Below are 26690 nucleotides of genomic sequence, written 5' to 3'. Positions count from 1 at the left end.
GCCACCTCGTTCCAGAACCTTCCCCTCCTCTCTCCCCCCTTTCACTCGTAACCCCCCCCCGCTAAACTGTCCGTGAGAGGGATGCTTTAACGGGAGCCCGTTAGACACATCTGCTTCGAGTCGCCACGGCGACGAAGCGCCGTCGATCCGCCGCTCCGGGCCAGCGGAATGTTCCACGTTGTCGCTCGGCAACACTCGCGACGAGCGGCCTGCCACGTCCGAGCAGTAACTGCCCGAGGTGCGGCCTTCGACCCGGCGGAGGCGACTACCGTTTTACCTGCACTCCGTCATGGGGGTGCTGTTTACAGGGTGACCTGGCGCTCGGGGGCTCCTGTACCCCCCCTCTCCCCCCCCCAAAAAAACGTGTTTGGTGCAGAGAAACACCCCCCCCCCCCCACCTCCCGCAGCTTCGCCGCGCTGCCGGAATAAAAATGTTAAGAATTACACTTTCCCCCGAACCCCCGCCCCCCCCCCCCCCCCCCCCGCGTCCTCGCAGGGTGTTCCAGAAAAGCAGCGTGTTTGTTTAAGGACTTAACGGCCAGGCTGCAGTTCCACAGGGAGCCGGCCGCCATTTCCCCTGGCCTCACCTGTACCCTGTTAGAAAGATGAGGACACAGTGACAGGGAAATTAAACCTTTGGCCCAGGAGTAGGGTCAGTAAATCAATGCCTGGGGGGCAGGGATGGGGGGTGGGGGGAGTGCTGGAGGTTTGGGGAGAGGGGAAGGGGGGGGGGGCTCTGAGAGGTGAGGGGGGGGGGGGTGGGCAGGATATCCTAACTCAGAGTTCAGCGCGCTAACTCCACTTTAATGACAGGCATATTTTACTGCCTGGGCACACGGAACATTCCAGACACTTTAAGCGGGTTAAGTGTAATTCACGTGTGTGACCCCAAAACAATCGAAGGTTGTTTTTTCATGAAGGTGGGTGTTAGACGGCGAGCGATAGCAGCTTAGGCATATCCGTCGGCTGGAAAAACAAGAGAACTGACCTGCAGTCAGGAGCCATAAGAGTCAAAGGAGTCAAAGGAGCCAATGGGTCCTGTAGCTACACCAGGACCCTACGCCCTTCTCTCCAGCCCTTCTAATTAGTCCTGTTCCTAGAGATCTACCGTCCTGTAAGCTTTCACTCCAACCCTAATTTGGCACATCTGACTCTACTAATTAGGAGCTAAATCTTTAGCCGTTGAAGGAGGTGCGCTTTGCAAGGGTTGGAGTGGAAACCTACAGGACAGTAAATCTCCAGGAACGGGGCTGATCACCACTGCTCTAGACTCTGTATAGGAATTTTAGGAAAAAAGCCCCACTTGGAAAAGATATAATGAGTTATAGCTCTAACCTCCATAGTGGGTCAGAGACTCACAGCACATACGTAATAGATGGGGAACTACCGACTGAGTGGAATTATACAGAGACGTCAACGGCCCGTCCTGTGGAGAGAAAGCCATCACCCTGGGTCATTAGAAGCCTCGGTGACATCTGGTGCTGAAAGGTTAGCCGGCGCTAGCCCGCGCGGGCGGGGCCTCAAACGCGCAGCGTTTTTACCGGGAGCCGTCACCGTTTCTCGCTCTGTCTAGAGTTCGTCACAGGAGGCGGGAGAGGGGCGCTCAACGAGCTTTCATAAAAGCCCCCCGTGCGATCTCAGCGGACAGACTCCGCCCGAATACCACAGGAGCAGGGGTAAAAAAAAAAAAAAACGAACTCAAAAAAAAAAGGCGGTCCCTTTGAGTGGATTTCGGTAGGATTACTGCAGCTGATGACACTCGGACTCGTTAATGAAAACAAACAGGGGCTTTTTGGGGGGAGAGAGGTGTGAGGCTTTAGGTTGCCAGGTTACGGCGTGGGGAAACCGCGGTACCCGTCACACGGCCGCTGACGCCAGCGCAGCGGGGACGTCCCGACGCCTCTCAGGGGTTTTTGTTTTACCCCTCGGCCCGTGCGGGGATTAGCCGCCCGACCCCGGGGCTGAGTAGGGGGGCGGAGCTGGTCTGGGGATTGATCCGTTTGTGATAGACTCCTCACGAGGGGGGGTGTGGGGGCCGAGAGCAACGGCTCAAAAGGACGGGGGGGGGGTGTGATTAACGGCGGAGAGACCTGCCGTCTCCGTGCTGGACTGTCTGCTGACCACGCCCCTACCCTGCAGGCGCTCACACTCCCACCCACACACACACACACACACATACACACACGCGCGGATGAGAAACACAGAGAGAGAACCGCAGTAAAGTAGTCAGGTGGGATCCTCGTAGGACGTTGGGGGCGGAGCCTATCTGACTGGCCAGCGGGGCCCCCTGGGGGCAGACTGACACAGACACTATGTCCATTATAATTGATTAGCTCTTGTCAGACAGCAGGTACACCAGCGCTGCTCTCAGGGGTGTAGGGGATTGGGATCCGGGGAGTTCATGATTTACTCGATTCCGCCCGGGGGGGGGGGGGGGGGTTGGCTTCCTCAGATGTCAATGCAGATTCCATATGACTGCCCCCCAATTATCCAGGGCGGGGACTTCTCTTTACCCCTTTCATCTCCGTGCGTTTTCAACATGAGCCCCTTAAACCTGCTGCTGTGGAACGGGCTCGAAACGAGTCGTCAGAAAACATCGGCCACAAAAAAAAAGCAACGGTTACGTACATATCTGCAGTCGTCACGGCAACGTCTGGTCACAGATCTCAGTTACGAGAGCCAAAATGGACACCTGCTCTCGCACCATACCGCAGCACAGAGAGCTTTTGTGAAAAGTTTCACATCGTCATTGTCTGCCGATACGTCATTTTGGGGGGCAGCCAGAGACTTGGCGCACCGAGGGGCACGCGCCCGATGCCTATTTGCAGTTATTAACGCAGGTGTTTATGAATGACGGCGCACAGCCCGGTCCCCGGGGTGCTGCGGGTTCAAACCCAGGCCCTGATGCTGATCTGCGTATTAATTTACACCTCTGCTTTATCCGCTAGTTTAAAAGTCAGGGTATGATCTGCCTAACCACTCTGTCCGTTTGCCCCTACAGATCCCCTATCACCTGTATATTAGCACGTAGCTTCTCTTTAGCGTCACGTGGTGACATCACATGGTTCAGAGGGGAGTAGGCGCTCTTCTACACTCACTCAGAGACAAGGACAAGAGCACGGCTGGATATGACTGGGGGGGGGGAACACACGCAGAATTAGGAGAACAGGTGCTGGTTATGGCCAACAAAAGAGGTATAAACTCGAAGGAAGATCGATTAGCAGACGGCCTCCCCGGGAGAGAATAAAGATGAGCGGGAGGAGAGAAAAAAAAACGAAAAACTGCCTCCTCTCTCCCGCCACACGCTCCTCTCCCGCCACACGCTCCTCTCCCGCCACACGCTCCTCTCCCGCCACACGCTCCTCTCCCGCCACACGCTCCTCTCCCGCCACACGCTCCTCTCTCCCGCCACACGCTCCTCTCTCCCGCCACACGCTCCTCTCTCCCGCCACACGCTCCTCTCTCCCGCCACACGCTCCTCTCCCGCCACACGCTCCTCTCTCCCGCCACACGCTCCTCTCTCGCTAACGCTCCTCTCTCCCGCCACACGCTCCTCTCCCGCCACACGCTCCTCTCCCGCTAACGCTCCTCTCTCCCGCCACACGCTCCTCTCCCGCCACACGCTCCTCTCCCGCTAACGCTCCTCTCTCCCGCCACACGCTCCTCTCCCGCCACACGCTCCTCTCCCGCTAACGCTCCTCTCTCCCGCCACACGCTCCTCTCCCGCCACACGCTCCTCTCCCGCCACACGCTCCTCTCCCGCTAACGCTCCTCTCTCCCGCCACACGCTCCTCTCCCGCCACACGCTCCTCTCTCCCGCCACACGCTCCTCTCCCGCCACACGCTCCTCTCCCGCCACACGCTCCTCTCTCCCGCCACACGCTCCTCTCCCGCTAACGCTCCTCTCTCCCGCCACACGCTCCTCTCTCCCGCCACATGCTCCTCTCCCGCCACACGCTCCTCTCTCCCGCCACACGCTCCTCTCTCCCGCCACACGCTCCTCTCTCCCGCCACACGCTCCTCTCTCCCGCCACACGCTCCTCTCCCGCTAACGCTCCTCTCTCCCGCCACACGCTCCTCTCCCGCCACACGCTCCTCTCTCCCGCCACACGCTCCTCTCTCCCGCCACGCGCTCCTCTCTCCCGCCACACGCTCCTCTCCCGCCACACGCTCCTCTCCCGCCACACGCTCCTCTCCCGCCACACGCTCCTCTCCCGCCACACGCTCCTCTCTCCCGCCACACGCTCCTCTCTCCCGCCACACGCTCCTCTCTCGCCACACGCTCCTCTCCCGCCACACGCTCCTCTCTCCCGCCACACGCTCCTCTCTCGCTAACGCTCCTCTCTCCCGCCACACGCTCCTCTCCCGCCACACGCTCCTCTCTCCCGCCACACGCTCCTCTCCCGCCACACGCTCCTCTCTCCCGCCACACGCTCCTCTCCCGCCACACGCTCCTCTCTCCCGCCACACGCTCCTCTCTCCCGCCACACGCTCCTCTCTCCCGCCACACGCTCCTCTCCCGCCACACGCTCCTCTCCCGCCACACGCTCCTCTCCCGCCACACGCTCCTCTCCCGCTAACGTTTCGCCGCTCGTATCGTCCCGTTCTCCGCCCGCTCCGTCCGGTCTCCAAATTGGCCCAATCCGGGGCGCCCCCGAGCGCGCCCAGGGCCCTTACGAGGCGAGATTAACGAGGGCTGGGAGAGTGTTAGCCCCTAATTGTTACAGCGTCCGAGGCTTGTAACGCAATTACAGAGGCCGGGGAGGAGCGGCTAACGCGCGCGCGGCTATCCCTCTGACGGATGGAGTATTGGATTTTCTCTTTTTAATTCACTTTCCTGTGCGTGCAGGGGGGGCATTAGTTAGATTAGACTGTCGAGATGTATGTGGGGGGGGCGGGGGGGCTGTGAGACAACAAGAGCTAGGGAGGGAGGGAGGGGCGGTGGAGGGGGGGTGGACTGATTTGTTTAGCAGAGCCTGTCAATTAGGATGCTAACCCTCTTGCTAAATGGTCGCTCTTCTTCTGGAAGGGGGGAGGGCAGGGGAGGGCGGGGAGGGGGAGGGGGGGGGACGCACAATAGTGAAGGTCAGATAAACAGCGCTGCAATATGATATTGATCACCGGTGACAAACTGGGCAGATGGTCAGCAGCGAGCTCCAGACATAGTATCGCTCTGATCCACCGGGGCCTGCAGATCTGCCCTGATACGCTCTACCCTGAACCCCCCCCCCCCCCCCCCCCCACTGCCCCCCCCCACCCTTTCTCCAGTTAAGCAGCTAACCGCACAGACAGCCCCCCCGCACCCCCCCCCCCCCACCCCCCCCCGGGGGCTGACCTTGAATCAGTTTGATCTCTCTGCACATATCTGTGGGGGGTTAGAGTTACTGCCGGGTGAGCTGTTCTCAGATCAGAAGCCGGGAGCTGAGACACTGCGGAGACCGTGGAGAGTCACAGAGGCGGGGGGGTCGGATAAATATTCCAAATCAAGCCCCGTGATTTCGCACCGACGATACGGTACGGTGGGAAGCCCTGCGGCACGGAAAAGAAACTGTCGCGCGTGCGAGTCCAGTTCCACGCGCAGCCGAAAATCTCCATATGGCCCACATTATCCCAAATGCAATACCACAAACAAAAAAACACGTCCTGCTGCTTACTGACAAAAAAGAAAAGCCCAAATAAAATATTGGAACAGAGACCAAATTTGATCCTATTGTGTGCTGTGTGTATGTGTGTGTGTATCCGTGTGTGTGTATGTGTGTGTGTGTCTGTGTTTGTTGCTCCTCTGTGTGAAGAATCGAAGGAACTTCTGTTGCGAGGCTTCTGAGCGTGGAGCTCGGGGGAGGCAGGCTCTTGCTGGAATATGCAGAGTGTGCGGCACTAGTTAGTGAATCATTACCAGCCTGCCTCACAAAAGAGAGAAAAAAAGTAGAGCAGGAAAGCAGCGTTATGACTGCAGTGATGAATGTGATTTCTCCTCCGTGCCTGCAGTGGCGAGAACAAAGGGAGACTACTGTTCCCCCCCCCCCCCCCCCCCAGCCGGCCCCCCCGCCCCCCCCAGCCGGCCCCCGGCCTCGTAAACACAAATAATCACAACTAAACGGTCCGAGCAAAACGGGGAAGCGCATTCTAGACTCTGGAACTCGACCTTACGAAATTACTGACTTTGGGGTGCAGCGGGAGGGGGTGAGCGGGCGGGAGGGAGAGGGGGGGAGGACCATTAGTACAGCTATAGGATTAAAATAACTCATTTTCCTCCACCTCCACCCCCACCCCCACAGCAGCCCACCCCCCCCCCCCCCCCAGTGGACCCCCCACCCTTCCAGGAGAACAGACATCTGGGCCACGTTACTAGCTCTGATTTAATCTTGAAAGGCCCCCACCCCGTCTGCCCCTACGCCCCTTTTACCTGCCCCCGCTGTGACCAGCCAACCCCACCAGCCCCCACCAGCCCCCCTCGAACCCCCCGCCACTCCAAAAGAGCACTCCCATCCCCTCCAGTCCATCAACGTTGCAGAGGATCTAAATGCTGCTCCCGACTGTCTGCGACATCACAGAGGACACGGGGAAGGGGGGGGGCTGCAGGGGACGGTGTTGGGTTGCGCGCGTTGAGTGGAAACACTACCCCACTGCCCAGCCCCCACCCACAGGACCAGCAAGGGCATAATACGATCCCGTCTCAGATACAGTACAGCAACATAACAGGACAACAATAAATAGCACAATGTACTAAATAAAATACACGCACATACGCACCCTGTATGTTGGTCCTCACAAGCACTATATACATACACACACAAATACCATTATATGCCACATACAGAGGACATTCACTGAATTGTATGTGAAGGCAGTTGCCGGAGCAGTGCAGATGCTGGCCAATGGGCTGCAGAGTCTCCTGTTTCCTTTGGCAGGCCTTTGGGATGAGATAAGACCCACAGTAAAGAACACAGGACCCCATAAATAAGGTTCGCTGTTCCTACCCCCACACGCAGCACACTTCGCTCCCAAGGAAATATCTGGAAGTTAGTCAAGCTCGTACAACTCCCCCCTATCAGCAGTGTAATCACTACACTTGTTTTTGTTATCCCCCCCCAACCCATTTCTTAAACTGCCGCCCCCGTATCTCAAACATGGCAAAGTTCTTAAACACACACACACACACACACACACACACAAACGCACACACACACTCGCGCTCATAAAATGCTGAATTCTAAGATCCTACTTCGATTTAAATACAAACTCAGCACTAAGATAAACAGGACAACCCAAAACCACTAAAATGTATTTTCATAGACTGTGACACGCAAGATAAAGATCAGTAGGTTTCTCATGAAAATCCAGACGCACTAAAAAACAAAAACGACGTTCAGCTAATTCTTTCCTTTCCATTCCCCCTCTTCCCCTTGTGCTGCAAACCGCACGACCTTCGCGGATGTCAGTAGATTAGTAATGCTAGAAAAGTGTTCAAACATAAAACCGAGGATCCGGACTCAGTAAATCACTGCACAAGAACTGCCACTGACACGTAGCGAGAATTCATTAGCGCCTGATTCGCCCCCCTCTTATTTTGGCTAACTTTTGTGCAAATCCGTTTCGACCACAAATGAATGTTCTAGAACAAAACCAAAAAATGAATAGGTGGTCAGAAACGTCTGGAAGGCAGGAAATGGAATCTCTGCTTTGATGCGAGAGATAGACAAGCCAGACGGGGGAGGGGTTTGAGACAGTGAAATACTTCTTCTGTGATCGTAAATCAGGCATCTGATCTCAGTTACCCTCCTTGTCTGTGGTGGTATCCCACAATGCCGTGTTCTGTCTAAAACTGTTACTGTCCCAATTATGTCTTCCACGGTGACTCCAATGCTCTGTCGTCATCTCACACTGGCACACTTTTCTGTCCTGCCCAACACAGCCTTATTCTGCCTCAGACCGTGCAGTTCTGTCTCAGTGTGCAGAGCTCTACCACACACTGTGCAGCCCTGCTACGCACCGCACAATGCTAACTCAATCGCCACAAAGCTATCTCACTCTGAGCAATGCTAACTCAATCGCCACAATGCTAACTTACTCTGTGCAATGCTAACTCAATCGCCACAATGCCAACTCACTCTGAGCAATGCTAACTCAATCGCCACAAAGCTATCTCACTCTGAGCAATGCTAACTCAATCGCCACAATGCTAACTTACTCTGTGCAATGCTAACTCAATCGCCACAATGCCAACTCACTCTGAGCAATGCTAACTCAATCGCCACAATGCTAACTTACTCTGTGCAATGCTAACTCACTCCGTGCAATGCTAACTCCCTCGCCACAATGCTAACTCGCTCTGCACAATGCTAACTCGCTCAGCGCAATGCTAACTCACGCCGTGCAATGCTAACTCATGCTGCATTTATACATCACACAGCGAATCCCTGTCTCACACCCCACCAGACCCTCTTCCTGTCCCCACATTCCCCGACACGACTCTCCATGCAGCACTTCATCCCTACTACATGTTCAGTCACATGATCAGTCAGAGCAGGAAGCCAGTTCATTAGCACAGTCTAGTCGGCCATGGTCAACGAGGAGAAATCACTCTCACAAAGACCTATCAAAACAAAGAGGAAGTGGAAACATCGGTGTGAATATTCCGTCTCGCATTTCCTCTGGTTCGGACTTTTAAATGCAGACTGGAAGCCAGCCACAAAACTGACAAAAACAAAATAAAAGGAAAAACAGAAGCGGACTTTCCTGACCTGTCACACACCACAAAAGAAGCAAAAACATGGCTGAAAGCATCCGAACGTGACTATCAGCAAGGGAAAGAAAAGGTAATAAATCATACATCACGCTTTTTTTTAAACGGCCCGAATGGTGCGATGTGAATGAAAAAAGCAAGCCATTGAACACTCTCCCGGGTTGACTGGTTTGTTAGAAGCCTACAAAAAATAAAAATAAAAATTGTTTAAAATACATAAAAGTGAATCCACCCTCAGAACAGATATCATTTTCAATAACATACTGACAAAAAATGAAAGATCCAGAGGGAGCTTTGCATGTAATCCTTGTTTAACTTTTCTTTTTCGACTGCTCTTGCACCTCATACTCACTGTTTTCTGGTTGTCATGTGAATTGCGATATGACGTCACAATGCCAGTTTAACTGGGACGTTACTGGTCAATTATAGATTGGACCCAACCACACGCAATACATTTATTTAACGATGATACATCACGCTGACACACCTCCTTGATTTCTCTTTTTCTGTTTATTTATGATGGACACTGCCTGGCGTTCCTTACAGAATTATTATGCGATCGCCCAGACTCGTTGTTAATAGAGCGCTGCTCTCTGACACCAATTACCAGAGGTGGAAAACACAGGTTCCGAAAGTAAAATTCCTTCACAGAATTTTGTCTCAATCACCTGGATTTGCTAATAAGCATAACTCTTCAGCCAGGAGGTAGAGCTGATTAGTGAACTCAGCTGGGCTGGAGTTCACGGGTGGAAGAAACTCATGGCAGGACTTTTACTTTCCGACTCCTGGACTTCCCACCTCTGCAAATTAGCAAATTACCTGACAGTTCACTGAGCGCACCTGTAACCACGCGGGTGAGGCCCATTTCACTTTCACCTCCGCACACACCTGCCGGACACACACACACTGAGACAGGCTCGCGCCGAACCTCCACCCGCCCCCCATTTTTCATTTTCCCAATAAATCCATGGCAGAGTTCCTCTGTTCTGAGCGGGGACTCGGTTCGTTTATATTCAGAGTGAAACAGGAATTGTTCTCATGCAGAGCTTTGCTCACACGACTGCTGGCTCGACACAATGCAGCGAGCGCGAACACAAAGCAGCCTGGAATAGCACCGGGTCTGCGGCTCACAGATGCATTATGGGTGTCTTTAGCGCTCGCGCTAGCAGAGATTAGGAGAAAAGGCCCGTTTTCTCTTTCTCCTTTTCTCCTCCTTATCCTCCACCTCTGCTCCTCCTCTTCTCTCCCTCCCCTGCCTTTGTTGCTGTTGGCAGGACACCGCTACGCCGAACCAGAACAGCGCAATAAAACATTAAGCTCGAAATGAATAAAGAAAATAAATGTTTAAAATGAAAAAAAAGGTGTATTTCTTGGCTTCCCGACAAAGAAGATTTATCTGTGTGCTTAGTCACAAATGGGAGGAAGGGAGGGAGAGAGAGAGAGGGAGGGAGGGATAGAGAGAGAGAGGGAGGGAGGGAGGGAGGGAGAGAGAGAGGGAGGGAGGGAGGGGAAAGGGAAAAGGAAGAAATATATGAGTCCAAATGAAAGAAATGGGTAAGGAGGTGTAATTTACGTTTAACAACAAGATTGCGCCACGGTGCGTTCATGGTGGGGGGGGGGGTCTGTAGAGGTGGAGGGTGGGGGGCAGGCGGCGGGGGGGGGGCGGCTGCAAATGGGATAAATCTGGACGGCTGTTCTCCTTCCATCATTTGAGTCTGGGAGAGAGCGAGGCTGAAACGGCCCAGATCGGCTTACCGCCATCGCAGCCCAAAACCCCAGGAATCCTGCGTTTGGGGTTACGTGGACGGCTCGTTTGTTTCCTGAGCGCAAGTCATATTTTACGCAGGGCAGCTCGGAGTATCGCTTTACAATGGCCACTTTCATTCCTCCCTTTAACCAGCGGAGTTATGGGCCCGCACCCGGAAAAGAAAGACTGAGGATTTTATGCCATTTAGTTTGGGAGGGAGGGGGGGGGGGGGGGGGGGGGGAGTTATTTATTTTCGAGGGAACAGACGCATACATTCACGAGCTCCCATAATGCTCACGTCGCCTAACAGAGCTGTCTTCTGGAGGGAAGTCGAAATGACCGACTCTGACAAAAGAAACGTGGCGGGGAGACATAACTCACGATTAAGGCGATAAGCATAAATGGACGTAACCGTTAATTGAAACAGGAAGAATTTCGGCTGCCAAAGGTTGTTCCTTCGTGACACGACCCTAAGAATACTCTTGATTTGCCTCCCGTATATACATAACTGTGTAATATGTTATATACATAACTGTGTATATGTTATATACATAACTGTGTATATGTTATATACATAACTGTGTTATATGTTATATACATAACTGTGTATATGTTATATACATAACTGTGTAATATGTTATATACATAACTGTGTATATGTTATATACATAACTGTGTATATGTTATATACATAACTGTGTAATATGTTATATACATAACTGTGTATATGTTATATACATAACTGTGTATATGTTATATGAAAAACTATAATTGGGAGTCTTTTTTTCCAAGGAACTGACAAAAGTTAACAACGTAAGACAAGTGAAAATGAACTGTCATGAACGCAGATGAAAAAAAAGAAAAGCTTCTCGAGCTGTGTTGACATTACACGTCTCCCGAAAATCTTTAGGCCCAATTTCATTTTTCTTTTTTTTGTTAAGTAATCATATCTTGAGGCCTGTTTGAGTTTCCAAGGCGACAGTAAATTTGAACGATTTCAGGTGAATTAAATCCCCTCCCGTTCCCCCCCCCATCCGGCCCCCAGAGGCCCCCCCAGCTCCCAGGGTTTTTTTGGGCGGACAGTGGGCCAGCTTCTCCGCTCCGTGTGACAGACAGACAGATAAATGTGTCTCCTTCTCAGCTCGTGTTCACCATCTGTTGAGCCGCCTTTAAATGGAAGCAGGCACCCCCCCCCCCACACCCCCCCCCCCCCTCCCCCCCCCCCCCCGAGTTTTGACACCCAAACAGGCGAACCGCTCGGCGTTTGCGTCTCGGAAGCGCCCCCCCGACGCGTTTCGCGAGAGAGCGGAGGGCGACGCTGCATCCGGACGAGACGCCGCTGGGTAATTGAAAGAGGAAGAGAGAAATCATCAGACAAGCCCATCGCTGCTAGCCTGACCTGACGGAAAACTCCCTCGTTTCCTGTGATGAACTCCGGACGTTTCGCCAATTCGTTAAAGAGGAGAAGAAGGCAGCACACGGAAGAATGAGAATTCCGGGGTTCTCTCTCTCCCCCCCCGACCCCCCCCACACCCCCAACGGAGTTAACTGGAATCTTTACAGCTCCCCGCAGCAGAAAGACACACAGAATGAGCAGAAAGGGCTGACCTTCCTGGAACACATCGACTTCTCCCCAGCAGTGACCTGAGCACACCTCAGCCCAGCATGTACAGTACTGGTATTGTACAGACGCACGGACAGTACTGGTATTGTGCAGACGCACGGACAGTACTGGTATTGTGCAGCGGTGACTGGGAGCAGGGCACTGGCGAGCAACTGTAGCATTACGCCGCGAATGATCGCACTGGCGCTTTGGGCTATTGAGGAAGCTAAATGGAAAGGAGCAGGACCATATATAGTAATCCTCAGCACTGTGTACACGCGGGCTAGGTGACTCAATGAAAGCAGGCATTCACGGCTGAGGACAACAACAGCTAAAAGCCAACATCAGCACAGCCAAACAGCCCGTTTTTCCATCCTAACGTTTTCCATCTGTAAACAGCGCAAGAGCCCTCGCAGGCAACGGCCCCCGCCCTGCTGTTCGGGGGGGTGGAGAGTGGATGGGGGGGGGAGGGGGCGCACACACGTCAGCGTCACTGCTGTTCTGACGGTGGCGGGGGTGGTGGCAGAGGTGAGCTCAGGATTTCCTTGACGGCGGGAATTAGTCCCGCGCGAACAGCAACGCGCTCAGCCCCTGTACCGGCTGGGCGCTGAGTGCCGTCCCGTCTCGAGCGGGGGCCCACCTGTTCCCCTGCTCCATTAAGGCTAAAGGACAAGCGATCCTCCCGCCTCCACTGAACACACTCATTCAATATTTATCAGCATCTAAAAAGATTGCTGGCAGTCTGCTGTGGAGGGAGCAAGCAGGACGGAGAGATAGGGACAGACGTTAGCCTGGGGGCTAACAGGGGCTAACTGTTTGGGCGGTTTCTCTGAACACATAAAGAAAGAGGAATAAGACATGAGCTCAAAAATAGGCCTTTTCAACTGATCATTCCACTTCCTGTGCCTGGTCCTTCCCAGCAGCACTTTCTGCCCCAATCAACTGATTTAGGACCAGGGTCCTGTTTCACAAAGCAGGATTACTGAGTTACCTGGATAACTGCACTGAGTAAAACCTGGAACCCTCTCAAAATCTGGAACATGGACTGCAGTGAAAAGAGCCGTTCCGGGTTTTACTCAGCGCAGGTATCCATCTACCTCAGGAACCCTGCTCTGTGAAACAAGGCCCTGGACACCCACTCCTGGCTGCAGATTCTCTCTAAAAAAAAGCAGCTGGGGGACGGATTCCAGGACCAGGGACTTTGGCGTGAGTGACGGGGGGCGACAGGGGGGCCCCAGGCGGCCCCTCAGAGACGCTCCCAAACTCTAAAACGGAAATGACAGCGCGGCGACTTCATCCCAGGAGCCGCGATTACCGCCGTCCAGCTTCCAATCAGCCTCCCGCGTTCCAATCTTTCCCGACTCCGTCCTGCGGGGGACCGTGCCGCCGGCGGCGCTCCGCTCCTGAGGAGCGCGGCCGCTCCACAGACCGGCTCACGGGCGCTAACGGGATTTAACGAGACGCTGCCTGACCGGGCCCGCGCCAAACGAGCCTCCCGCGGGCGCGTCCCAATTAGGCGCGGAGAAGCAGGCAGGAGCCCGAGGGGGGGCCCTGGGGGACGCCGCTTTTTTTCTTCCGGACGCGGCAGCGAACGGAAGTGCTGAGTCGCGGAAACGCGGCGGCGCCCGGGAGCTCAGCCGCCAGCGCCGCTCGCCCGGAGCGAGACGCCGGAGAGACGCGCTCGGAGAGCGAGGACGACCGGGCTTCAAACGGGAACGCAGACGAGCGGGAACAACAGGCGCGACGAAACAGTGATGCCGCTCGCGACCGCGGCGCGCGCACGCTTCCACACCTCTCCGTACCGCACGCAAGACCGATTCCAGCAAGGAGCGGGACAAAGCTGGCGTACTAAACGCCACCAACATCACAATAATAACATAACAATATATAATAATACAGTAATATACCTTGTATTCACTGTGGAGCAAAACCACGCCGGTTATATCTGACTGTGGGCACGCTGACAGTTGAGACATCGAATCGGATTTCGTGCTGCCGCTGACACTGAGATTAAAATGGCCGCCGGTCTTCAGAGCAGCCTTGACTGCTGAGCCTCGTGGGGCTCGGGGAGAAAGAGGAGTATTTGCAGAAGGTGTAGAATCGAGAAAAAGAGGTTACAGCAGTGAATTTATAAGGCTGTGGTTCCTCCTCAAGGCCAGACTTTGCACCCTGTCCTCCTGCCCCCCCCCCCCCCCTGTACTGATTCATAAACTCAAGGAGAGACGAATCGATGGAACAGAATTACAAACTAATAGCGAAAATAAAACAGAACCCTTCAATTAGCGCTTGTTTAATCGCAGGCGAAAGTACCGCCGTTCGAAAATCGATGGCGAGACATTCCCGCCGCGCGCGGGAAAAGAGGCCACGCCCACAAACGGCCGTCCTCCCCGCCAGAGAACATTTCCCACCGATGAACGAGCGGACGTGCGCACGGCTTCATCTGCGGCCTGGTCCCCTTCGCCGTTCTGCTTCCATCATTCACTAAAAACTCAAGGAGTGTGTGTGTGTGGGGGGGGGGGTGATCCAGGCCTGCAGGAGTGTGTGTGTGGGGGAGGGGGGGGGGGGTGATCCGGGCCTGCAGGAGTGTGTGTGTGTGTGTGGGGGGGGGGGTCGATTTCCCCTCCACTGAATGAGTGACGCTTCCCAGAGCCGAGCGCTGAGAGTTCTGGGTGAGGTGCGGAGCCGCTACCCAGCTGACCCAGGGAAAGAAAACACGCGTCTCACACGGACGGGAGCGCTGCCTAATGTAATGGAGTAGAACAGCGACCCCCCCCCCCTCCTGCTGCGCCCCCCCCCCCCTCCCGTGGGCCGGCTCGTCCCGCCCGTAATCTGGAGGAGGAGCAGCGCCGACGCCGGCCGAGGAGCCAGACTCCCTTTAATCAGGCGCAGAGGCTGAGCCCTGGGCCCGGCGCAGCTCCGAGCGACCGAGCGACCGAGCGACCACGGAAGGAGCGGAGCGACTTCTGAGAGCGACATAGGGGGGCGGGGGGGGTCTGAGCAGCTACACGGGCTCCGGGTTTGTCTTTTCCTTTTTTCCTCTTCCTTGCCGTTTGATAGGTCTGTGGGCAGGGATGACATTTTTGCAGGGCTGGAAGCATCAAACGCTGCGGCTTTCTCCCTCCCCCCCCCCCGCCCCATCCCTTTCAAACTCCAAACCACCCCCCCTGCGCCCCTCCCCTCCCTCCCCCCCCCCCCTGCCCCTGAGTAAAGGAATGAAGCTTCCTTCAGATCATCTCTGACAGTCTGAAGTCTTTTTTTTCCCGTAGCGGTATTTGTAAATCTTCAAACATGGCTCTGGCGTTCCGCGCCCGGCACCTGCTGTTGGTAATAACAGGGCGGCACCATCGTGACGCTTTCCGCCATTTTTCCCCTGGGGGGTGGGGGGGGGCAGCTTCCCGCGGACCAGCGGGGTATTCGCCCTCCAGGTGCCACCTGCCCCATTGATCCCGGACGAGCCCCCCTGACGACACCGGATGATTAGGGAGGAGCGAAGGCCCCCCCCCCCCCCCCCCCCTCGGGTCACTGTAGTGCATCTGATGGCGGTATGGCGGGTGGGGGGGGGGGCTCGCATTCCTAGATCCCTAATGGAAACCAGAGTACACACAGCTCCCTCCATCCGTCAGTCTCAGCCAATCAGCACTCTTCGTTTAAGCTCCCCCCCCCACCCCCCTGTAAACAAACAAGGGGGGAAATGCACTTTAATCTGTTGTTTTAGAGGAGAGGATAACGAAAACAGGGACGGACAGATAAACAGCAGACAGGACTGGGCCGGTTGCAGGTTCTGGAACCGAGCCCGACAAACATTACACCATGTTTCCACACGGCCGCGACCGTCACCCCCGTCTCTCCCAGACCCCGGACCCCAACGCTCCAAAAAAAAAAAGAGATATATTCTTTATCTGTACAAGAGAAGGCGAAGGTTTATGTTGTAACTGACAAAGCAGAAAATGGCCATCGGGAGAACGGACAAATTCCTGAGCAGCCAAACGACAGCAGCTGCGGGACTGTAAGAAGACTAAAGGGGGGGGGGGGTGAACCTGGGCCAGCCGGCCCCCCTGTCCCCTGGACGAGGGTCGGGAAGGAGGGAGGGAGGGGGGCGGGGGGAAGGCGTTGGCCTCCAGTGCGAAGGGCCAAAACACGGTGCCACCACCTCACCGCCAGCCAACTCCCAGCCCGGGCACAGACCGGCACCTGGGCTGCCATGCTGCCTGCGCGTGTGTGTGTAATCGCCTGTGCCCGTGTGTGTGAACGCCCCTCTGGCCACTGTCCCGCTGGAATGCCGCACTTTTTACGGTCGTCTGAAGGCCTTGTTCCTCGTTGACCAAAACACGGGGGCACTGGCACGACCAGGGCGGGAGGACCAGGGTCCAGCTGTACCCACGGCAACCCAGGCCAAAAACAGCAAACCTGAAGCCTTAAAACAGCCGTTGTGTTCAGCAAACAATGAGAAATGCACCTCACTTCCTGTTAGCGTTGGCGCTCCTCTAGTACTCCTCTGGTACTGCTGGGCGTGTGTTGAGGAAGATGTTTCTGCTCCAGCACTACTAGTGTCTGTGTGGACGGCACAATAGTGACTCAAGAGGCACGTCCAGTGATTTCAAAACAGAGGAGGAAAAACAGGCAAAAAAATTAATTTATAAAATTTTGCTATAACAGGAATTCTGCTTTCGCTTTGTTTCATTGCAATACTTGCGAGGCCCTTACATCTCATTCACTCTTCGGCATTCCTCTGCCTTCTGACAGAGCGTACTGAACAGAGCCTGCAGACACGGCCATTTTACTTGAGCAAAAAAAGAAATATATAATAATATTTCAAAGAGTTCTTTAGTTTTGAGCTCAGTGGGGAGCGGTGTTGTGTTCCGTAGCGAGGCTAGCCTCTGCGGCGAGCTGACCCAATTCCGAGCCTCCACAGGTGTGCTGGAGGAAGAGGGGGCTCTGGTTACATAACCCAGAGTCATATCTCACCACTTCCTGTGCGTACTGCTGAGGTTTACACGGGTTTCGCCTGCAGGCACGCCGATGCTCCTTCTCCTGGCCCTTTTTTTGTGTCTGGCCTCATTTGAGCGAGAGAAGAATATGCTGCTGTTTTTAGGCGGATGAGAGAAGGATGTAGGTAGTTATGAGGCTACTGGTGGGGGGGGGATTGGGTACAAATAACCAACTTCAAACTCTGAAACTCAAATTATGATTTTTAAATTTTTTTTAACAGGCCACCGAGGACATCGGATCGCTGGCAGTTGACCAACCTCTCAACCGATGTCTCGGTCCTCGCACATGAATGTCGTTCCTCGCCCCTCCCATTTTTCCAAAAAATTAATAAATAGGAAAACAAAAGAATCTGCAGCGCTTGTATACAAACAAATAAGCACAGACAATGGATGTCAACTGGAAATCTGGAAATCGATTCTCTACCCCAGATTTACTTTCCAGCAGAGAAAGGATCACCTTTACCTCCTAATTGGGGCAAGAAATCATACGCCTGACGTCTGAGTGTGTGTAATTATGGGATGCCTGCTCAGCCGTGCCAGCGCTGTGGGTCTCTCATGCATTACCGCGATGAGCCCGTTCTCAGACGCTAGCGAGATTCCCGCCATCGATCTCTCCGCAAAGCCTTGCTCACCATAACGCTGCATTATTCATGTGTGAGAAGAGAGGCGTCGCAGACCGCGGCTTCGCCCCGGCGATGCAGCGCCATGTCAAAGTTACTTAGCAACAGCGCATGGACACGTAATTAGGGAGACCGCTCCTCGGCGCATTTAATGCGGAAGACGCGGGAAAAAAAACTGCGGAAATTCGGAGCAGGTCAGACGCGCAGTTTCTCTGTCTCTCACACACACACGCGTGTGCGCACGGTTTTTTTGGGTGGGAGGCCCCCCATAAATCACCCGCCCACTCACGGTAACACAGGTGTGTGTGTGTGTGTGTGTGAGTCACGGGTCCGGACGCCGTTTTCCGGGACGGTGCGGACATGCGATGCGATTGGACGAAAGGGCCGACACAAAGGCGGACCCTCAGCCCGGCCCTCCCGTTTCTGACTCATGAACACGAATGCCCCCCCCCCCGGTTACGGAGAGGCCGCCGCCCGCTCGGTCAGCACGGGAATGTCGGGGAAACGCCGGCGCTCCAGCCGAGCGCTAATGGAGCGCTAACAGGACCGAGGCTGCTCGGCGACGCCCCCCCCCCCCCCCCCCCGTAGCTGAGCGCGTGACAGGGCGTGATTAATCACCGCTTCCTTCTTCCGTTTCTGTGGCGAAGGAAAAGGGTGGGGGGGTTGGGGGGGGGGGCAGGAACTTCCCGGGAGTCATTACTCCTGGCCTCGGGAACATGACTGCCGCAGCAGCCGCAGAGAGCGGCGGAAATGTAACAATGCACCGCTTCACCCTCCGCCATCGTACCAAACGCAGCCTCACATCCGTGTACCAAACGCAGCCTCACATCCGCGAGGGAAGCTGCAGACTCAGCACGCCGCCCCCCCCCCCCCCCCACACGCCCTCGTTACCGCCGGTAACCGGAGCCTCGCAGTGTTTGGAGACAAACCGAATTTAAACGTTAACGCCAGTAAGGCGGGACGGCGCGTGGAGGAGGGATCGAATTCCGCCTCGGCGAGACTGCGGAGGCGGGCGGCGACGTGCTGCTGAAAGGACTTCCTGCGTCGGCTGTGTGCGTCTGAACGGAGCGCGAATGCTGCATTACCCACAATGCACCTCACCGAGCTCACGCTCGCGCACATTTATTTATCTTACCCAGCAAGCAGGACGAAGCGGACTACAAACATGGCCGACACAAAAGCCAACTGCCCCGGCCTGTGGGTCTCTCTTTCACTTTCCCTCCGGATTACACACTCAGGGAGAGGCGGAGCCTGACTCAGCTCTCCCGTCCCCTGTACCCATCCGCTGGCTCCCTCCATCCCCACAGAGAGAGAGGGAGAGAGAGAGAGAGGGGGAAGGACAGGCCAGGCTCCTGGCCCACCACTGTCCGGGTTCAGCAGGTTAAAACCAGCCCTCCTGATCCCTCTTTTCCACCCGGTATAGAGAGTCCTCCCAGCCGAGGATTCTGGGAAGGTTTCGGCCTCCTTCCTCAGGCTACCATTCCCTCTCCTTTCCTCAAGCGGGGGAGTCCGGGATTTGACATGCCGGCCCGAACCTGCTCTTTTGGTGGTCATTTGGGGGGGGGGGGGTGGGGGAGAGTGAGGAGGGGGGTGGTATTGGAGTCAAAAATTCTCAGCACCCCAAGCTGTTCCGTTGCCAACGGTAACCGCAGGAGTAGCCGTTTCTCTGGGCGGCGGTCTCGAGGGGTGGGGGGGGGTTACGGTGCGGAATGTGGAGCTCCCGAACCCCCCCCCCCAGCTGAAACGCTCACAGTGCCTTTGTGCGGCTGAATAAAGCCCCCCCCCCCCCCGTTAGGCTCCGGGACGGCGGGGGCTCCCCCTGAGTTACGGCATCAGCTGGGACACTGAGCCGTAGGTGACAGACCTGGCTCTGCGTACCCAGAGTGCCTGCTTTATGCCCCCCACCAAACACAGCTGGCGGGCGGCTCGCGGGCACAATGGCGCTCTGGGGGGGGGCAGGGGATGGGGGGCGAGTTATGGGCCCCGCCGTTTCGGGCTCTCAGGCCCAGCGGACCGTGGAGCCCCCACAGACCCCCCAGTCCCACCGCTCTCCTCTCTTTCACACCCGTAACAAGCGCTCTGCTGTTTAACCCCCGCTTAATTAATCAGAATAAATCTCCACGAGCGCGCAGGGACGGAGAGAGAGAGAGAGGGAGGGAGGGAGAGGGAGAGAGGGAGGGAGGGAGGGAGAGAGAGAGAGAGAGGGAGAGGAGAGGGAGGGAGGGAGGGAGAGAGAGGAGAGAGAAAAGCACAGGGAGAGGGAGAGACAGAGAGAAAGAGGCACAGGGAGAGAGAGGGAGGGAGAGAGGGAGGGAGGGAGAGAGAGAGGGAGAGAGAGGGAGGGAGAGAGGGACAGAGGAGAGAAAAGCACAGGGGGAGAGAGAGAGAGGGAGGGAGGGAGGGAGGGACAGAGAGAGAGGGGGTAAGGGAGGGAGAGAGGGAGGGAGAGACAGTGAAAAAGAGAGAACAAGAGAGAGAAGGAGACAGGGAGAGAAAGGCAGAGAGAGCAAGAGAGGGAGGGAGAGAGAGAGAAAGTGAGTGAGAGAGAGAGAGAATGTAACACAACACAATGAACAGTGAGAGAACAAGCCATAAAAAACATGTGTGGCCAGTGAGTAAGTCAGACCTAACAGACCCAAACATCGCTCTTGCCTAAAGCTCGCTCTCGACAAGACGCCATAAATCAAAGTGCTCATCAGTACCTGCACACCTCTCCGTCTGTAATTAGCCCAAATGAAGTTCCCGAGCCAAACTGACTTTGTAAACGGACGCGGGGTGACCTGGTTAGAGATCCCATTATAGACAGGGTCCACCGTGGGGCTCCTGAATGGGAACTGTGTCCTCTTTCCACATCCGTGAATCTGTCTGTTGTGCCTTTTTTTTCTTTCCTCAACACTTCTCCCTCACAGTGAGGGCTTTTGGCAGCACAGGCCTCTTGTGTTCCCAGCCTGCTTTTCACATTTCTCTTTGTGGATATGAGTGGTTTACTCAATTTGGGGGCGGGAGAGTGGGGGGGCGGGTGTTGGGGGGGTGGGGGGTGGTGGTTTGCAGTGTCGAGGGCCAAGTCCCCAGTCTGTTTGTCATCAAAGGACAGTAATAGTCAATTCTCAATCACAGTAAAAAAAAATACTAAAATGAATAATTCAGTATTTCAACATTTGCCCGTCATGACTGAACGCGGTCTGAACCTTTACAGACCCTCTTTCTGAATTAAGCAGCGAGTTTCTGGGGCGGGTCTGCAGCCGCCTAAAAGCACCGAGGCAGCGGGACATCCCGCGCCACGCTTCTAATTTCGCCGATATTTTTCAGCCCCCCCCCCCGCCCCGCCATGTCCCGCCATCACAGGGTATAAAAAATGAGCAGACGTGAAAAGGGAACAATGGAAACACCGCCATCCACATCAACGTCAGAACCACAAGAAAGGCTTTTTTTTTTTTTTTTTTGGGAAACCAGAAAAGGGCTCGCAGGCGGTTCACCCTTCCCCCCCGTAGCGCCCGAGCGGCGCGCGAGGAAGCGCTCAGAGAGGGTCTCTCCGGGAGGGTCGCTCCACAGGGCTCGCCGCAGGCCGGGGGGAACAGGCCGCGAGTCTGGGCTGGGTCGCTGGGTCGCTGGGTCGCGGGCCGGTCGAAGGCGGATGAAAGCCGGCAGCCCACCCCGAACGGGCCTCAGGCTGTGCCTCTCACAGAACCAACCGCCAACTGGGCCGACGCTGCGCAGCTGTCGCCGCGGAAGCAGGGAATTCTGGGACGGGCGGGCGCCGAGGAAGGAGGGCCGGACGCCGACTCCACTCCCCGTTACATTCGGGGTTCTTTTTAGGATTTAAACTCCACGCGTCCGTCCCGTTTGCCCCCCCTCGCCCCCGTCCCCCCCCCGCCCCCCCCCCTCGGCCGCCGAGCGAGAGGCACAGACCCGCCACCTGCCCCCCCAGGAATGCGGTGGGGCCCGAGCGCCGCTGGAGCCGGGCTTTGAGCCGCCGTTTGTTTGACACACAATCAGCCGTTACTGAGGGGGGGTTCAGCTAATGGCTCTTTAATGGGCCGGGGGGCTTTACGCCGGCCTGCTGCAGCCGGGGGGACGGCTGCCACTCACGCCCAAAACGTCCTTAAGTAGCATTCCTCCGACAGCGCCGTGCGGGCCTGCGCTTAGCGAGCCGTGGCAGGACGGGACGGAAGACCGTAAACACGCAGGGCCCACTTTAATAAACCCCCCCCCCAGCCTTTAATTACATCAGAACAAACACAGCGCACGTCCAGCTACATCACATCGGCTACATCGCATTAGCGCCGAAGAGCAACCGTTTCAGCGCGCTTTGAAAAAAAAGTTCTAACTTCTCAGCAGGAACGGGGATTTTTGGCCTTTTATGAACCTTTCTGAGGCAACGCCGTAACCCCAGTGAAAACAGGAGGGGTGCGGACTCCATGTTGACCAAACGCGGATGACTCAGGAGAGAGAGAGAGAGAGAGAGAGGGAGAGAGGGAGAGAGAGAGAGAGAGGGAGAGAGGGACGGGGCACACCGGATAAACAGGACGGAGGGAGCGGGAACACGACAGCAGGACAGGATCCTCGGCTGTGAGCAGGGAAGAGCGACACAGATAATGGACAGGCCAAATACGTCCTTGGGGAGCTGTCCCATCGGCCCTGGGGTTACGACCCGTCCCTCTTTCCTCAAATAACTCACCGCTCAACACGCCAGCCTGACGACCGACGCTGGGACAAGACAGCCAGGCTGCCAGGTGCTTCAGGCAAGCCATCTCAGATAGGTCTCTCACCACACACACACCCAAACACCGAATCACCCATCTGAACCCTCCCCACACACCTCAGCAAGAGAGATCCTCACACAACACGAAAACACAGCATCTTCATTTTCAGATCATAACCCTGGCCTGGTCCGTGCCATATAATCTGACCAATAATGCTTCCAACTTTTGATGCAAATGCAATAACAATTTTAAATATGAAATCTAACCCGTGGGATATTATTACAGAGCAACACAATAAAATGCGAACCCAAGAACGGGTTTAATTGAATTTCATGGCGCTGGCCATATCTATGCATCAGCAGCTGAGGGTTCACGGCGCGGTCTCGCGCCAGTCGTCAACTCGCGCCTGAGTATAAAATGTGCTCGAGCACAAAGACGAACCCGGCAACGTGATTGGCGGAAAGCGAATAAACTGTTTAAAGTTGTAACTTCAGATTAATAAATCCCACTGAGAACATTACAAAGTTAATGCCTATCATATTTCGTCAAAATTGCCCACTCACAAAGAAAATCACTATGGCATCTGTTTTAAATCTTGGCTCTAAGCAGTTCATGAGATAGATCTTTAATCCGACAATTAAAGTGGTGGAACAATAAAAAAATATATATATATACTCCAGCGCGATGTCTATTGTTCACATAAAACAAGGGTTTATATTTATTTGTGTCTAATTTTGATATATAAAACAGAAAATAGACTAACAGAATTTGAATTATCCTATCAAAATACGTTTTAAAGCTAGTAGAATTCATTTCCAGTATAATATAAATATGTATAGTTGTATAAACATAAGACGCACCGAGGCCGGGGACGGAAACAACCATAAAATTCGCTCCGCCAAGTGTTCATCGAGCGCTCACCTCCACGATAATGTTACAAATGACTTTCCTAGTGCAAAAGTTGCCATTTCAAGCGAAGAGTAAATTCAAACGTATTTAAATGAATAATCTAGCCTTTATTTTAAATTTAGCTACATATCAAAACACAAAGATGTTTCATGAATGAATGCAGTTGTAGGACCTTCGGCGTTATAGTTAGCTTAGCTACATATCGCGACATGGGCTACAAAATGTAGAATATATGATACACATTTTATGACTGAAACTTTTCATTTTTCTACACCTGGTAATTTTCCATTAGAAATTCTTAATTCTAAAAGTTTTAAAAAATGGCAGTAAATAAATAAATAAACGTTTTTGTTTTTTGTTTTTTAATTCCAAACAAAAGACCACAGAAGAGAATCACTTGAAAATGCATGTGGATTTGGATGGTCCTGCATTCTACAATTATGCAGTAAATGCACAGTGTTGACTCCTGCTTGACCAAAAGCATGTTTAGAAACTACTTACATAATAATATCAGTAAACATTTTTTGCAAACTCCCTCAACGTGAACAACTGGGCGAGTATGAAGAACTTAACCAATTTACGCCAAAGTACACATTCATTAAAAAAGAAAAATACACAATCTAACAAAAAAGTATGCAAACAACTGTGTCTTTAAAACTGTGTCTACAAAGTTTTATTTCCAGAGTAGTGTTATCACAATGCACAGAAGGTAGGCTTTAGCAGACAAAATAAACTTTTTAAAAGGTCTGCGCGTGGCAGGATGAAAGTGGGACATTTATATGATGTCAACTGAAAACGTTCCCCATTATATAGATTTGAAAACCAAACACCAAAATAAACTCACAATCCAAATAATGTAAGGACAAAAAATAACAATAAAGCATCGTGCATATATGCATGACTTTTCGGGGTTAACAATTATTTAAAACATCGTTTTTACATCTCATGGCAATTTTAATTGACGCACGAAGTTGAAATAGGAATGTTTTTCAATATTTTAATTTTCATTTCTTGAATATCTACAGCCCTAGCAAAGAGAAGTCTAAATGAAAAGGTTGACCAAAAATAAATACAAAATAAGCTTGATAAAATGTAATTGAAGAAAGTGCCTGCAGTTATCCAACGGCAATGCACTATTATTATTATTATTATTATTATTATTATTATTATTCATAATAACGTTCTTATAAAAAACTTATGCAAATAAATTATCGCACGTTTATAGTTAAAAAAACACACTGCTAGCAGCATAAATACTCCACATTTTTCCACTAACAGTTGCAGGCGAAAGGTAACGTGCGCAAGGATTCGGATCTCCGCAGGTAGCCTATACTGGACTGTTCGGGATTTCAGTCCGCAAAGCATCGCTGTGATTGCCGACACGCGATTGCTATTGCTGTCATTTAATTAAAATAAATAAACAGATAAGATAAATAAATAAATACCATCTGTACAGGGAATTCGGAACACGTGTTTCATTTCGTTACAATGGTGCGCTTGAGGCCGATACTTCCCCGTCATTCCCCAGTAACTATAACGCAATGTGAGGCTACTCTGTATATATATATAGTACTGTTCATAATATAAAATGTAGGCTATACAGTGGCGCTGTGGTTTGGACATGTAAAATAGTCCACGGGGAGTCAAGGTGTTAAATATACAATATTTGAGAACATTACGCGTACCCCCTTCTCATATAAAACAAACGATTATGCCGAGCAGCCCTTATTTCCATGGAAGCCGAATATCTCCAGCAAGAGCCGAGGCTGCATTAAACGCCCGCCAACGATTGCTTGTTTTTCATTGAGCACGCCATGGAATCATTTACCAGCTGAAATGTCATCCACGATTAACATCAGTACGGCGTTCGGGTTTTCTACTTGGCGAAAAACTAAAGCCATTCAGTTCTGTTCTCTCGCAGAAACCAACCTCTCGCTCGCCACGTCAAACAAACAAGTACGTTGAGTGTGCCATTTGCCATCGGATGACGTTGAGATGCTGTCCTCGCAAAATGTTGCCCAGTTTATTCATAAAGATTTCAGAAGCGCACGGGGCTCGACAACATTCCATTTGCAAACATGAGCACGTTGGATCTGACCGCAGCCTGCGTGTACGGTCTATGCCTCTGAAATCTACGAAGTGTCGATAATTGTTTCGTGTTGGTATCAAACGTTAAAGTGACATAAATTATAAGTCCACGCCAACACAACGCAGAACAATTTGTAGTTTTCTCAGAAATTAGTTTTATTCTGATAGTAGGCTTGACTACGGGTTTGATTTAAAAAAATATATTTTATTATTTATTATTATTCAGTCAGGACATTTTAAGGCACAACACTATAATTTAGACTACAACAATCGTGTTACCAAGACGTATGCTGACTATACATTGCAGAGTGTACCTGAAAAATTAAAGCATCACATTCGATTCATCATTTCGATCCATCCAGGCACGAGTCTATGAGCAGGTTACGAACGGTGGAATGTTGCCTTACCTTGCGCGGCTCCGGCGTTGAAGAGCACCAGCAGCAGGAACCCAGGTACGGTGCACATTTGCAGTAAGTATCCCGCGAGTCCAATTCGTGTTCTCGCAAACTGTTCACTTTTCCCCATTCTACGAAGAAACAAACAAACTCCTCGGCGAGGAATATCCGCGGTTCTTTGAAATGACAGGAAGGCGTCCAAACAATTTTGAAGTCGAAGCAGTCGCCCGTAGTTGTTGTTTCCTGGTAAATTTCTGGGGAGTTGTGATGATGGGTGGGGGGAAAACAGCGAAAATGGGAAAAGAAAAAAAAAAATGAGAACAGGTTAAAGGGGTCCCAGGACTTGTGTCAAAGCACTTGCTTAGCCAGCTATGTAATGTAGAACGAAATGCCACCGCCCTCTAGCAAGCATACGGCTAATTCCTCTTTGAAGAGAGAGAGAAAAAACACAACAAAAAGTAGACTCCGTGTGAAAGGTTCGTTTTATTAGGCAACAGATAGAACAAACTGCAGGAGTGGTATCTTGGTCATGTTAAGTTCATGGTTTGCTTTTATATATTTTTGCAAGACGTTCCGTTCGCGCAATCTCGTTAGCTGGTAGGCTACACGCTCAGTAGCAGGAGAGCATCTTGCCACAAACTCAGCGGCTCGCGTTCTACGGGAAGCGCCGCTCGGCAGTCAGAAATCCCTTCGGTTCGCCACGCTTCTCCAGCCAATCCAGGTTCTACCCACTCCTGCCCCCTTGCGGCGACTCTGAAGACCCGGACTGGATACCGGAATGGATGTTCAATTTGACGTCTGTTGGCTTCCGTACAGGTCGCGCAATTGTGTTCCCTCCGCGGCAATGTTGCTGGTCTAACCTCCCTTATTGCTGCACCTGTTCGTCAAGCG

General features: G+C 53.1%; 1 protein-coding gene across 2 annotated transcripts in view; it reads right to left on the bottom strand.

The window, feature by feature from the left end:
• si:ch73-72b7.1 (netrin receptor UNC5C) overlaps positions 1–26489 on the bottom strand; it is a 165513-nt gene extending 139024 nt beyond the window's left edge. Inside the window, exon 1 of one of the 2 annotated variants that reach the window (XM_035380102.1) lies at positions 25812–26489. In XM_035380102.1, the coding sequence (XP_035235993.1) occupies positions 25812–25929 (118 nt within the window). In that variant the 5' untranslated portion in view covers positions 25930–26489. The remainder of the gene's footprint in view (positions 1–25811) is intronic. The other variant, XM_035380103.1, reaches the window with a different exon arrangement.
• Between the last annotated feature and the right edge of the window lie 201 nt (positions 26490–26690).

This window comes from Anguilla anguilla, chromosome 10 (assembly GCF_013347855.1).
Source record: "Anguilla anguilla isolate fAngAng1 chromosome 10, fAngAng1.pri, whole genome shotgun sequence".
Lineage (NCBI taxonomy): Eukaryota > Metazoa > Chordata > Actinopteri > Anguilliformes > Anguillidae > Anguilla > Anguilla anguilla.
This window is presented reverse-complemented; position numbering and strand designations above follow the sequence as displayed.